Source organism: Brachyhypopomus gauderio, chromosome 1, assembly GCF_052324685.1.
Source record: "Brachyhypopomus gauderio isolate BG-103 chromosome 1, BGAUD_0.2, whole genome shotgun sequence".
NCBI lineage: Eukaryota > Metazoa > Chordata > Actinopteri > Gymnotiformes > Hypopomidae > Brachyhypopomus > Brachyhypopomus gauderio.
The window spans coordinates 982,501-996,997 of NC_135211.1; the positions used below are offsets into that span (position 1 = coordinate 982,501).

The 14,497-nt window shown below is 43.8% G+C and overlaps 2 protein-coding genes across 14 annotated transcripts in view; one reads left to right on the forward strand and one right to left on the reverse strand.

Annotated features, from left to right (window-relative positions):
- Positions 1–8,701, reverse strand: part of atg13 (ATG13 autophagy related 13 homolog (S. cerevisiae)) — a 21,053-nt gene extending 12,352 nt beyond the window's left edge. For 5 of the 11 annotated variants that reach the window (XR_013130631.1, XR_013130636.1, XR_013130630.1 and 2 more), the window contains exons 1-11: positions 8,458–8,701; positions 8,033–8,113; positions 7,797–7,877; positions 7,576–7,695; positions 6,126–6,172; positions 5,876–6,016; positions 5,718–5,758; positions 5,494–5,590; positions 2,924–3,022; positions 2,743–2,836; positions 1,160–1,258 (exon numbers count right to left, since the gene is read on the reverse strand). Coding sequence is in view for 4 of the 11 variants with exons in the window: in XM_077004457.1 (XP_076860572.1) it covers positions 1,160–1,258; positions 2,743–2,836; positions 2,924–3,022; positions 5,494–5,590; positions 5,718–5,758; positions 5,876–6,016; positions 6,126–6,172; positions 7,576–7,695; positions 7,797–7,877; positions 8,033–8,113; positions 8,458–8,460 (903 nt within the window). In the remaining 7 variants the exon portion in view is untranslated. The other 6 variants (XR_013130650.1, XR_013130639.1, XM_077004577.1 and 3 more) reach the window with 3 other exon arrangements.
- A 197-nt stretch (positions 8,702–8,898) lies between these two features.
- harbi1 (harbinger transposase derived 1) lies at positions 8,899–11,406 on the forward strand. 3 transcript variants are annotated; one of them, XM_077004648.1, is made up of 4 exons: positions 8,899–9,053; positions 9,147–9,236; positions 9,691–10,402; positions 10,569–11,406. In XM_077004648.1, the coding sequence occupies exons 3-4, from the start codon at positions 9,721–9,723 to the stop codon at positions 10,943–10,945; spliced, it is 1,059 nt and encodes a 352-aa protein (XP_076860763.1). In that variant the 5' UTR covers positions 8,899–9,053; positions 9,147–9,236; positions 9,691–9,720; the 3' UTR covers positions 10,946–11,406. The 3 variants fall into 3 exon arrangements, with proteins under 3 accessions (XP_076860763.1, XP_076860843.1, XP_076860931.1); XM_077004728.1 differs by having other exon boundaries at positions 8,900–9,053; positions 9,730–10,402; XM_077004816.1 differs by lacking the exon at positions 9,147–9,236 and having other exon boundaries at positions 8,921–9,104; positions 9,730–10,402.
- Positions 11,407–14,497: the final 3,091 nt, after the last annotated feature.

Sequence of the window (14,497 nt, forward strand, 5' to 3'; positions counted from 1 at the left end):
CGAGGGTGCTTTTAGTCACTATGGCCCAAAGCTCTGGAACTCTCTTCCTGAACAGCTCAGACGCATTTCATCCCTGCACAGCTTTAAGAAGAGTCTCAAAACGTTCCTGTTTAGATCTGCTTTTAGTTAAGCAACCCTTAATCTGTTCCATCTTATTTACTTTATTTACTTTATTACATTATTTTATTGTTTGTTTCCTTTTTACTTTTAATTTCTTAATATTTTCCTTTTGTCTTCTTATCTTTGCTTCCTTTTCATATTTCTTTTTTTTTTATTCTGTAAAGCATTTTGAGTTGCATGTATGTATGAAAGGTGCTATACAAATAAAGATTATTATTATTATTATTATTATAACTGTCATCAGATAAACAGACTCAACACAGTCATCAGATAGTCAGTCATCGACAGTAATCAGGGTTTCAGTTCCATTAAAGGAACAGTTCTTATTTGAGTTCCATTAATGCAGGCATGACCAAAGTTCAGGCTACGGGCTAAAAGCAGCCCGCATTCAAATTTCCATGGTGTAGACCATGTAGACCATGGTGTAAAATACACGCATACAAAAAAGATAATTTATATTTCACCAGAAGATGGCAGTAGACCTGGTATACACTGCAGTGGAGACCTCAGGACGAAATATGAAAATTAAGAAAATTCATGAACATTCATGAATTCTTCATGCTTCGAAGAATGCCAGGCTGAATGGTAATTGGATTCCATTAAAGGAACAGTTCTTAATTGTGTTTCATTAAAGTGTTAACAAGCTGGTAAATACAGCATACATCCTTAGTGTTGACAAGCTGGTTAAAGCTGTATGTCTTATAGTATGTGAAAGTCATGTTAAAGTCCAACGGTGTTGTTGTAGAAGTCCCTTCTAGCTATGTCAATAAGGCAGCTTTTCCTAACCGTAGGTATTAATCATTATAAACGCTCCAGGACTACCAAGCTGCTCATATGAACATGCATGTGCACGCGCGTACACACACACACACACACACACACTCACACACACTCACACGCACGCACCCACACGCACGCACACGCACGCACACGCACGCACACGCACGCACACGCACGCACACGCACGCACGCACATACACACACACACACACACACACACACACACACACACACACACACACACACACACAGGACTCACGTGCTGTGAGAAGCCCAGTCCCATCATGGGGACCTTCAGAGTGGCCATCGGAGCAGTCTTAAGAGTCTTACCATGTGCTTGACTAACACTGCACACACTCTACAGACACATACACACAACCCACAAACACATACACATGCGTGCACACACCGCCACCCACAAACAGAGAGAAGAACATGGAGCAACAATAGAAATGGAAACAGGAATGGGAGGATTGGAGATTCAGTTTGCCGCATACCATCAGAGTAGTGAACACACGTCTGCTCACCACCATTCTAGTGAACTCACTTCTGCTCACCATTAGACTAGTGAAGTCACTTCTGCTCACCATCAGACCAGTGAACACATGTCTGCTCACCATCAGACTAGTGAACACATGTCTGCTCACCATCAGACTAGTGAACACATGTCTGCTCACCATCAGACTAGCCTTTCTTCTGTAAACTGTATTTTCATTATTTTTGTTGCAGTACTTTTTCAAAGAAATTGACACCTGCCACATTCAGACGTTAGATATGAAAATAGCTCATAGCCAGTGGAGAAACAGATGGAGCTACCAAGTCACCAGACTGAACAGAGAAGCAGAAATAAAATGGAATGCACACCTTTTTTTTGGAAAAACAGGAAGAAGTTGCTGATATGCAAAGAGAATGTGAAACAGTTCCAGCCTTTAACCACAGTGAATGAAAGGTCACCAGAACAAGTAAAGCATTGAAGACACAAAGGGATGTATAAGGAATGAGGGATATTGACCATGGAGCAGTGTCGGTGTGGACGGGACGGGAGCAGTGTCGGTGTGGACGGGAGCAGTGTCGGTGTGGACGGGAGCAGTGTCGGTGTGGACGGGACGGGAGCAGTGTCGGTGTGGACGGGACGGGAGCAGTGTCGGTGTGGACGGGACGGGAGCAGTGTCGGTGTGGACGGGAGCAGTGTCGGTGTGGACGGGAGCAGTGTCGGTGTGGACAGGATGGGAGCATTGTCGGTGTGGACGGGAGCAGTGTCGGTGTGGATGGGAGCAGTGTCGGAGTGGACGGGAGCAGTGTCGGAGTGGACGGGACGGGAGCAGTGTTGGAGTGGACGGGACGGGAGCAGTGTTGGAGTCGACGGGAGCAGTGTTGGAGTCGACGGGAGCAGTGTTGGAGTCGACGGGAGCAGTGTTGGAGTCGACGGGAGCAGTGTTGGAGTCGACGGGAGCAGTGTTGGAGTGGACGGGAGCAGTGTCGGAGTGGACGGGAGCAGTGTCGGAGTGGACGGGAGCAGTGTTGGAGTGGACGGGACGGGAGCAGTGTTGGAGTGGACGGGACGGGAGCAGTGTTGGAGTGGACGGGACGGGAGCAGTGTTGGAGTCGACGGGAGCAGTGTTGGAGTCGACGGGAGCAGTGTTGGAGTCGACGGGAGCAGTGTTGGAGTGGACGGGACGGGAGCAGTGTTGGAGTCGACGGGAGCAGTGTTGGAGTCGACGGGAGCAGTGTTGGAGTGGACGGGAGCAGTGTTGGAGTCGACGGGAGCAGTGTTGGAGTCGACGGGAGCAGTGTTGGAGTGGTGGGGGGTGATTGCATAAGAGAGGCAGGGTGAGTGTCTACCTGGGAAGGTGGAGAAGTGGAAAAGGAAGTGGTGCAGACTTCCTGTGAGTCTTCTACTCCAGTATAAGTTCCTCCCTCATCCTCACCTTGGGTTCTGACAGACAAGAAGCATTTTTCCACAATGTACAAAACATCCAATTCAGTGCTACAGAAATGTAATACGAAGTAATGTAAAACCTACCTGTAGTTACAGGGGTGCATAAGGGCTGTGTTGCTTAGTGGGCGCTCCACAAAGTGGTCAATGATGATGCCCATGATGGGGCCCGTCCGCTCAAACTGCCTGCCAGACAAAAGCAAATAAAACAGGCCCAACACCATGAGCAAGCTGTACTTGTTCTGTACAGTTATTTCATTTATTTAAGTTATTTTTAGAAGTTAAAGGGATTCATTATTCATTATTTTCCTAGGTAAGGTTTATTATTTATAGGATCATTTAGCACTTTTGACGTTCGGATTGTTCCTCGACACTGTGAGTGAGCTGTTTTCATGCCTCAACCTTTCACGCGAGTGAGCTGCACTGTTTCTATCGGCGGCTGGTATTGTTCCCAGCTGTGAATTACCTGCTAGAACTTCTTGCCCTGGGTGTCAATAGCTGCATTTTAGAATTTTTATTTGGATATTTGAGCCTTGTGTGCCTGGTGCTTTTGATATTGTTTTGATTATGGCTCATGCTGCCATGTCATCTACTTGCACTGAGTGTATCAAACTGACTCAGAGGGTCGCAGAACTTCAGCAAAGAATCCATACCTTACATTCTATAAGGGAGGATGAGGATGAATGGCAAAGAAAGAGACGTCTCTCTGCATTATCGCTGGGATGCAAAGCCTAAGCTCATCTTGGCCTCCTGAAACAGCACTAGTTAAGGTAGTAAATGACCTGAGATTGAATAAGGATGCAGGCAAACTCTGAGTCCTTTATCTGCTAGATTTAAGCGCCGCTTTTGACACCGTTGATCATGAAATACTTCTTGATCGACTACAGAGCTGGGTAGGCCTTAGTGGCTTAGTCTTAGACTGGTTTAGATCGTACCTAACTGGGCGTGATTACTATGTAGCATTAGGTACCTCTTCCTCCACACGTCAAAAAATAACTTGTGGCGTCCCCCAAGGATCAATTCTTGGGTCGTTACTGTTCAACCTATATATGTTTCCGTTACCACATATCATTAACAAACATGGTATTAGTTATCATCAATATGCAGATGACACTTAACTTTACTAAGGCCTAGAACCTAAGGCCCTAAAATCAATTTGCTCACTGTTTGACTGCATAGATGATATACAGACATGGATGTCTCAATTTTCTGCAATTAAATAATGAGAAGACAGATGTTCTTGTTCTTGGTAGTGATTCACAAAGGAATGATGCTCAGATTTATTTAAATCAAATGAATCTGAAGGACAAACAATGTATTAAGAACTTGGGTGTGACTTTTGATAATGAGCTCTGCTCAGCACCTACAGGGAGTTCAGAACGCTGCTGCAAGGGTTCTGACCCGCAGGAGAAAGAGAGATCATATTACACCTCCACTCCACTCACTGCACTGGTTACCGGTGATGGTTTTTAAATGTCTTCATGGCCTTGCTCCCCTTTACCTCAGTTCCAGTCAGTTCTCTCAGGTCTTCAAACAGTAATCTACTGGTGATTCCTAAAAGCCGATTAAAGATTGGCGAGGGTGCTTTTAGCCACTATGGCCCAAAGCTCTGGAACTCTCTTCCTGAAGAGCTCAGAGGCATTTCATCCCTGTACAGCTTCAAGAAGAGTCTCAAAACCTTCCTGATTAGATCTGCTTTTAGGGCGTACTCACACTAGGCACGGTTTGCTGGTTCCGTGCTGGGGCCCGGTTATCCCCCCTCCCCACTCCCCCTCTGGCCTGCACTCACACTCGCTTCAGCAACCCGGCCCGAGCACGCTTACGTCATCACAACGCCGCTTTATTTGGGAAAAAAGCGCGCTCGCACAACACTATGGAGTTCACGATTCTCTTTTTATTGTATTTTTGGAGTCGTTTTGGGAGTGCAGAAACACGGTGCAAGCACAGATTTATCGATAATTTAACACAACGATTGTCTGCTAATCGCTTTGCCGCTATGACTGTTTAACGTGAGCATCGCATCACTGACGTCATGTTTGAGTTCCAGCGAAATGAACCAATCAGACGAGGCACCAAGCGGGCCCGGGCACGGATAGCGCTCACACTAGAAGCGAACCGTGCCCGAGTCCACATGAATCGTGCCCTGGCCCACCTCTTCAAGCGGGCCCGAGCACGGTTAACTGATCCGGGCCCGGGCACGGTTGGAGCGCTCACACTAGCCAAACGAACCGTGCTTCGGCAGGCAACCGTGCCCGGGCCCGGATCACAGAGCCTAGTGTGAGTACGCCCTCAGTTAGGAAACTCTCTAATGGTAAATTATTTTATAACTTTATCACATAATTACATTCTGTCTGTTCTAATTATTTTAATAGTTTTGCCATCTTATTTACTTTATTACATTATTTTGTCTATGATTTTAATATGTCATTTTATTACATTAAGTTGGTTTTCTTTTTATCTTAGCTTCCTTTTAATGTTTTTATTTATTTATTCTGTAAAGCACTTTGAGTTGCATGTATGCATGAAAGGTGCTATTCAAATAAAGATTATTATTATTATTATTATAACTGTGATCAGATAAACAGACCCAAAACAGTCATCAGATAAACAGACTCAACACTATTTTATATATATAGTTCAGCAAAGGCAGAGTGTACCTGGAGGACATCAGAGCCAGATTGGTGCGGTACGCACAGGAGAGGATGAGAGTTCCTATGGGAGTACCCACAATTCCCACACGTACTGTCTGGAAGCCTACACACAGGAAGGCACAGAGAGAGGGACCACAAAGACAGAACACCAAAGAGAGGCTTAAGATTTGCTTAGCTGGTCTGGATGTCATAAATACAATAAAAATCTAGCGACACTTCACAAATCTCACCTTCCCCAAGTCCTGTCAGCTGGACATCCCCAAAATATATCCTGCCAAGAAACTGTCTGAATTAATGACTAGGTCATACTGCTGATATGTGTCCAATCATTATAAAGACCAGAGTATGAGACACTCTGTCGACTAAGGGGGAGAGATGCCTGCTGTACCGGTACAGGATGACGTAATCGTGCCCTTGCTTGCGTGAGAGTTTGTAGGCAGGTGTGACTCTTGCGATGGCCAGTAGGGATTTGAGCAGAACCGACAGCCGTGTGTAAACTGTGTAGGACACTTTGATGTCCTTGTCGCACCTAAAACAAAGCCATGCATTTCACAGTCAGTTTTTACCTACCAGCAGTTTAGAAAATGAGGTACAACGACATGGATCATGCCTGTGTGCTTTTAGAAAAAGCAACTTACTTGTCAGTCATCTCAAGGCACCATGTTTCCAGCTCCATTGAATCCCCCTGGATAGTGGAAATTTACATTATACTGGGAAACAGTTTACACGCTTCCACTAGGGCTGGCTTGCTGCCCTTGGGTTTGTGGGCTGCCTACAATAGGAAAGCATGTAAGCTGATTGCCAAAAGAAGGGAACTCAAAGTAGATTCAAAACCATAGGGCAGGAACTACCCAGAACAAAAACAACAATGACCAAAAAAAAGTAATAATCATACATGCGAAAAGAGTTGTATTATCACTTGGACTCCAGTCATCTGTGTGGTGTTGTATGCAGCCCAGCACAAAGCCATAGTTGCCTAAGTTGCCTAAACTATCGCTTCAACAACAGTGAGCACTGGAGCAGTACATTAGCACTACCCTGTTCTCCTGTCAGTGTTGAGAGGCACTTCCTTTTGGTCAATTAGCATAGCATGAAGCTAAATGTGTTACAGCTATGTGTTAAGTGTCAGGCGGCACAGCGGAATTCTCCACATTAAACAGTTGCTATCAAGAATGTGATTAAAAACTTTGTGGAGTAAAGTTAATAACCTTCAGAACAGCACCACCAAAACAAAGGAGACAGTGATGGACTTCATCAACAAAGTGGAGAAGGTGAAAACACTATAATTTGGGAGTGCACCTGGATCACAGACTTGACTGCACATGTAACACCAACTAGGCTAGACAGGTCATAGGTCTGGTCTCTCTGCAGTCAGTATTTCAAGAAAGAACAGTGGAAGGCCTGCTGCAGATCAGAGACAACCCCTCCCACCCTCTCAAAGACTGTGTGGTTTTAGCGGTTTTAGTCATGCTGCTACACACAGCATTGCAGAAGGTCCTTCATGCCCACAGCATTCAAACCATATAACTCTCTCCTGTGAGGGAGGAGTAGTAGTAATAATGACCAGTAATGACTAGTATTGAAATGTAAATAGTACAATGATTAAGCAACCAATCCAAACCTCAATAGTCACTATTCAACCAATACAATTATTGTGTAGTACTATATAGTAATATGTACCCATCATATTTTGAGTTTGCTCTTTATTTTTTCACTTTATCTTCGCTCACAGACAACAGTGTACAGTGTTCCACCACAAATCCCAACCCACAATCTACCCTATCTCTTTGTATTCTAGAGGAATCATTGCATTGTAATTACAGTCTCCACATCTCAGTTGTACAGTACAACTGTTTTGTCTAGTATATTATTGTTTAGTAGTTTGTGTCATTAATGTGTCATGTTTGACGAGTGTGTTTGGATGCGTCTTATGCTTTTTCCCCAGGAATGAATTGATGAATGAATGAATGGATGAATGAATAGATGGATGGATGGATAGATAGATAGATAATAGAACTGCTATAGAACAGTGCATTACCTCTGAAGTCTTGAGGAAGATCTCGCCAGCTCTAGAAAAGAGTTCCTTACCTCTGAGGTCTTGAGGGATATCTCCACACACATAGAGCGGCCAATGCTGGGCAGCTGCCCTGCCAGTGCTTTCTTAGCTTCATGGGTCACCTCTGGAATGTCTTTAATTGCCAGGGTAAACTGAAAAAGTAAAAACAACAACCACAAAAAAATATATAAACAGAAAAACCCTAAACTATCTTAGAAAATGTTTCTTCAGAAAGACATGAAACACATCTTACCCAGTCAGAGCCAGTGGGAGAGGAAGATGAGCAGGTGCAGACCTTCTCCCCCAGCCGCGCCTGCACTATGACTTGTACTGTCTATTTACACACACACACACACACACACACACACACACACACACACACACACACACACGTGTACTGTCATAACTCTGGATGACGTGTAGATTTTGAATATCTCAGTTGCATCGTAAATGCAGTATGGTCATGGGAAGAATGGAGAGACACAATACCTTTAAGGCGAAAAACTTTATGAATCTATCCAAATCTTTCCTGTCCTGTAGGCTTAGATCACTATCCATTGCGACATAAAGCTGAGACACATAAACGAGTTCTTCAGCATAACAAACAAAGCGTAAGGCAGTATAACTCGTTTAAATCTGAATAAATCGTGTGCAGTGATCTGTCAATACAACATCAAATAGTGTGAACATAATCATCGTTGAATAAAAACAGTAAAACAATAGGTCACCTGAAAAAACCTTTCTCTGTATCTTCCTGTTCATGCAATGATAAAGACATTTGCAAGCAGGCTAGCTAGCTAGCGACAGTTTAGCTATTTTAACCTGCAGATACCAAGTTAAAACTAATGAATACCAAGTTAAAACTAACAGCAATTAATACCAACTGGAGGCGTGTGTGTGTGAGTTATATCCACCATTACTGCCTCCGTGTTCCTGCTGTCGGTGCGCCATAAGTCTCAACTAAAGCCACCACAAGACACGGAGATACACTTACATCTCATCACAAAACACACACTCAGCGCCAACTCTTCACTTATGACTTAAAACGAAAACCTGAGTTTTGGATAGTGGAAAATATAAAATAATGTCTTATAGAGCATGTAGGCTCAACCACCACAACCCCGTTTGTGTTTATTTTGATCAGCGACGTGTGACGGCCAGCACGTTGGGAGCGGCACATTCGCCACACAGTAGGGCAGTTATAACACGGGGAAGGATTATACATTACATAGTTCAAACGCCAACAAAACATATGTAACTTTATCACTTTAATTTAATGCCGATGTCAGGTATTTACAGTGAATATTCATTTTATTATTATTATTGCTCTATTAAAATTACGAATGTTCAAAAATGAAAACAAAGCCGCTTTTGTGAAATCGGTCATCTTGGACGTCTAGTTACACACATACACGTAAATACACGTACACGTAAATACACATACACGTAAACGTGAACACAGGTGAGATGATCCTGGATTAGACCGGAGGACGCGCCACGTCGCTCACAGGTCGGTGTGAAGACGAGCCGCTGACCCGGTTCACTGCACTAAGGACGCGAGGTGATCAAACGCGTTTATCGTTATTTGTGTTTCATCTCGCAGGTGCGACTTGGTTTATTTAACTCCTGTACTCGTGCCTCGAGTAGACCGTGTAGTCAGTAACGTGTGAAACTGCACAGCAGTCGTTTCCAGGTGAGCTGATCTGAATCACCCATCTGTACACCTATAGGTTGTGTTTGAACAACACAAACTTTGAACTTTGTGTCAAAGTTTACTGAAAAAGGCTGCTATTTAAATAAATTAAAAGTACAACATAATGACTGAGGTATAGTGGCGATAGATATGATTAGTCGTATTCAGCATGATGAATACCAGTTTGTTATTTAACCTCCATCCCCAGGAAATACCACTTTCAGTACTGTTTGTACAAATGTCTAGTGTAATAGATGGAACACCGGGTCAGTCGACTGCATTAATTTCCATACAGTTTCAGTGCTACACATGAACGTTAGACAAGCTTAAAACCTACAAGCCCAGGTAGCACAATTTGAATCAAACTCCTTAATCTCTCACTGAGCAGTTTACTCTTAGCTTGCTGTGAATCATCTTCGAGCCGTGCACATACTTTGATGCATTTTGCTCACAGGTTTGATCCATTGTCTCCTGTGTACCTTAAATGTCACAGGAAATGGCCGTCCCCATTGCAGTGTTGGACTGTGACCTGCTGCTCCATGGTCGAGGTCACAAAACTCTGGACCGCTTTGATATTGAGACCGTATCAGACGAGTTTCTATTGACTACATTTGGTTTCCCGCGTGAATTCATCTACTACTTGGTGGATCTGCTGAAGGACAGCTTGTTAAGGCGCACTCAGAGGTCACGGGCAATCAGTCCAGATGTTCAGATCCTCGCAGCGCTGGGGTTCTACACATCAGGCTCCTTCCAGAGCAAGATGGGAGACGCCATTGGCATCAGCCAGGCCTCTATGAGCCGCTGTGTGTCAAACGTCACCAAGGCGCTGATCGAGAAGGCGTGTGACTTCATCGGTTTCGACAGGGACGAGGCCGCCAGGCAGCAGTCGAAGGATGAATTCTACAGAGTCGCAGGCATTCCGGATGTCATAGGGGTTGTGGACTGTGCACATATAGCCATTAAAGCGCCCAACGCAGAAGATTCGTCATATGTCAACAAGAAAGGCTTTCACTCGATTAACTGCCAGCTGGTATGTGATGCGCGGGGCCTGCTGTTGAACGCAGAGACACACTGGCCGGGCAGCCTGACGGACCGGGCCGTGTTTAACCAGTCCAGTGTGTGCAAACTCTTTGAGGAGCAGGTGAACCATGAGGGCTGGCTTTTAGGTGAGGCCATCTATTTCTTTTGACCACGTTCTCTTGTTGCCAAGGAAGGTGGTATTTCTCCCTAATTGCATCATTAATCTGTCATTTTGGTGACTTGTCTGGGTTATTGTTATATGTTATTGTCTGGGTGAGGTTTTTTTGTGTGTGACTGAGTACTGTCTTGCAGGAGATAACCGTTACCCTTTGAGAAAATGGCTGATGACCCCAGTCCAGAACCCAGAGACTCCAGCAGACTACCGCTACAACCTGGCACACACAGCCACACACGAGATTGTGGACCGCACGTTCCGGGCCATACAGACGCGCTTCCGCTGTCTGGATGGAGCCAAGGGCTACCTGCAGTACTCACCTGAGAAATGCTCACGTATCATCCAGGCCTGCTGTGTACTCCACAACGTCTCTCTGCAGTCTGGACTGGATGCCTGGACCTTGGAGAGGACTGAGGCCACAGACCAGTCAGACGAGGGCACTGATCCCACAGATAAACTGGACCTGGACGCTCTGCGGGTTCGGCAGGAGCTCATCCAGAATCACTTTCGCTAGAACAGAGCTAAAGTGCATTCAGTGGTTCTGATCTATGGAGCCAGCATGTCGTCCTAAAATTGTCTGAACTTTTTTCTGGGTATTGGATTAAAATGTTTGGATTAAGACGAAGCCTTAATCTGTTTTACGATTGTACTGTGATTACCTATGTAAGTGCAAACGTGTGTGTGTGAGAAACAGAGAGAGTTGTACACAATGTTTCCATTGATCATTCATCTGCTGTGCAAGCAAAGTGCTTTTGAATAAGTAGGAGGAGCAACTAGATCAGAACAACTTGTCTTGCACAGCTTTGTTCGAAATGTCCTGCTTCTCTGGAAACTTTATTTCACTACAATTTTGAATATCTATTTCTGTCTCACTGCAGTTACTCACCTGGAATTGTCACATACTAAAATGATTTTAAAAGTGGAAAGATGTTCACATTCTTATTGGCTGATAATTTTTATAGGTAACTTTACAGGTAGACAGAGGTGTATTTTAAAATTTTAAATTTATATTCTCCACCTTTAAAAGCTCAAATTGTGAACATCTATGGCAGATAAAAAAAAAACACAGTTAAAAACTATGTACCTGTGAAGCAACTGAAAAATTCAATATATTGAACCTTCAAGTTGGCTTCACAATCATGTAGCACAAATCGATGCAGGAAAATTATTTGCCGAGTTGGTGGGGGGTTGGGGTGGAGTGCGGGGGGTGCCGATAGTATGTTTGCATACAACTCAGAAAGTATGTAGTTGCAACCCGGTGTAGCATTCAACCTTTACATTTGTGATGCTCAGTAAAAAAAATCTTAATAACCTCCAGGTACTGTCTTTGACCACAGCTCTTAACCGAATCCATATTACATTCATCCTGAAGCAAAGTTGTCTGCGTGCTCCACATACTGTATGCCTCACATTTGAAAAATCACAAGTCAAATAAATAATGGAGTGGCTCTCTGCCTGAAGCTTTTGGAGCAGGATATCAAGACACAGTCAGCCACTGCTTAACTTCATTTTGGAGGTCTGCAGGTTAAAGTGAAACCTGTGGCTTCTGCCCTGTATGATATACCCTTACCGGTCACTTTATTAGGTACACCTGTCCAACTGCCTATTAACACAAATGTCGAATCAGCCAATCACATGGCAGCAACTCGATGCATTTAGGTATGTAGACATGGCCAAGATAATCTGCTGCAGTTTAAGTCGAGCATTTGACAAGTGACTTTGAACGTAGTGTGGTTGTAATTGCCAGAGGGGCTGGTCTGAGTATTTCAGAAACTGCTGATCTACACGATCATCTCTAGGGTTTACAGAGAATGGTCTGAAAAAGAGAAAATATCCAGTGAGCGGCAGTTCTGTGGACACAAATTCCAACATGGAAACTGAGGCTACAATTCACACAGGCTCACCAAAATTGGACAATAGAAATGAAAATGATTCGAAATAATTCGCTTTTTATTCACATTATTTAATGGTTGTTTATTTTCAAAACGCCCAATCTTGACGTCTTCACGTTCTCTCATGTTTCATCCTGGAATTACAAGAGGCTCATATTTGTAAACATAATACAAGAAAACTGTTTAGTCAGACAGATATTGGTTGTGAAACAAAGTAGTTACAATTTCAAGCATTTTCAAGTACTTTAGCCTAAATTCCAGCACTTTTCAAACCTTTATTACTTTATTCATTTAATGTACAGGACATGTTTTCTTTGAAGGAAGTTTGTTTTTATCTGTTTGCTTGTTGAAAAATGTTTTCACTTGAAATTACTGACAGATCCATAAGAAAGTATTGCTTTATTCATTTAAGCATTAAATAATAAACACTGTGTTAGGTCTTGGTTCAATAGGCTATGTGCAATCATTTCAATATGTTTTAATAAACATTGAACCAGTCCGGCCCTCGGCTTGTAGCAAATTTCGTTTTTTGGCCCTCGGTGTATTTGACTTTGACATCCCTGCCTTAGAACATCAAAAAAGACTGAGATAAAGATCCATGTAACCCAGTGTAATCTGTGATAATCTGTGATGTAATCTCTGATAGCTCAACGTGTTGAGCCACATGCTCCCAATTAGAAACAAAGGGCAGGAACTTCAGAGGTTCGAAAACCACGTCCACTTTTTTTCATGGGGCAGTCATGGTCTGGTGGTAGGGAACTGGTCTTGTGACCGCAGGGTTGTGGGTTTGATTCCCAGACCTGAGGCCATGACTGAGGTGCCTTTGAGCAAGGCACCTAACCCCAACTGCTCCCCGGGCGCCGAGCTAGGGCTGCCCACCGCTCTGGGCACGTGTGATCCACAGCCCCCTAGTAATCACTAGTGTGTGTGTGTGTTCTAACTGCACAGATGGGTAAAAAGCAGAGGACAAATTTAGATTGCCGTGTAAAAATCACAATTGACAAAATATGGAACATTTATTTATTTTTACAGTGTTCCATACACGGACTTCAGCATGGCATGGGGTGATTGTTCAGCCCCTGTGTGTGTATGTGTGTGTGTGTGTGTGTGTGTGTGTGTGTGCGCGCGCAGTGCATCATTGCACTGGCGTATTTTATGATCCCATGAATCTACAGTCTACCTGCTGTCACTGTTTATGATGTCTGCTCAGCAGAGACCTCTTCTATCTCTTTCTCTCGTCTTGTCCTCTTGTTATTTGTGTGTTGCAACAGTTATCATAGCAAATAAAAGTGACATGGAAAATGGCTGTGTTGTCAGGACAGAGGAGGGGCAGGCTCTGGCCTGGTGAGAGTATTTATGCCTATGTTTTTATAAGCATGTAGCATTGTTTGGATTGTGAACATGTAATGTGGATGCCATAGGTATGATGGTATTGGTAGATAATGCTAACATGTTGTCTGTATTCTGACCCTATAGGTATAGTTTTTTTGAGCTCTCAGTAGCAGAGTGCTTGTCATCCGCCTTCGAACAACTCATCCGAGAGGTGTGTTTGGAGTTCCAGCGCCACCTGCTGGCCAGGGACAAGCGCTGCCCCACGGTGCAGATGAGACACGTGCTCAAGAACAAACTGACACGCAGCACAACCATGCAGTGGTGAGCGGAGACTGGGAGCTGACCTCGCCAGTCTGTGGCCCGCCACCTCTCTCTAGCAACCAGTGGATGTGTCTCCAGCTTCCTGCTCACCTCGTGAGAAGAGGACTGGTTCACACTCTCTGAAGATCGTCCTCGTGATTTGCAGTGTAATGGTATATTTTATGTCTTAAAACAGCTTAAAGGTGCACACATGAAATAATTTGTCATGAAGAGGCCATACTACGAAGCTTTAAAATATAAAATAAAATATATAAAATAAGATATATAAATATCAAATATTACCATTACCTGACAAATTCACCAAAGTGGGAAGTTCTACTCTTCTAGTTTATAAAACTTAAAGTTCCTCTTATCACACATCCTCCTACATTATGACTAGATGAGAGAAGTTTGAATCATCTTAGACAAGTTTTCTTCAAGAACAGATGTGCATGTGTTCATGCAAACGAGCTGTTCTTAAAAACTCTTATAATAAATCTATTTCTATTCTCTTTAGTTCAATGCACTCGTCTGAGTCAGTG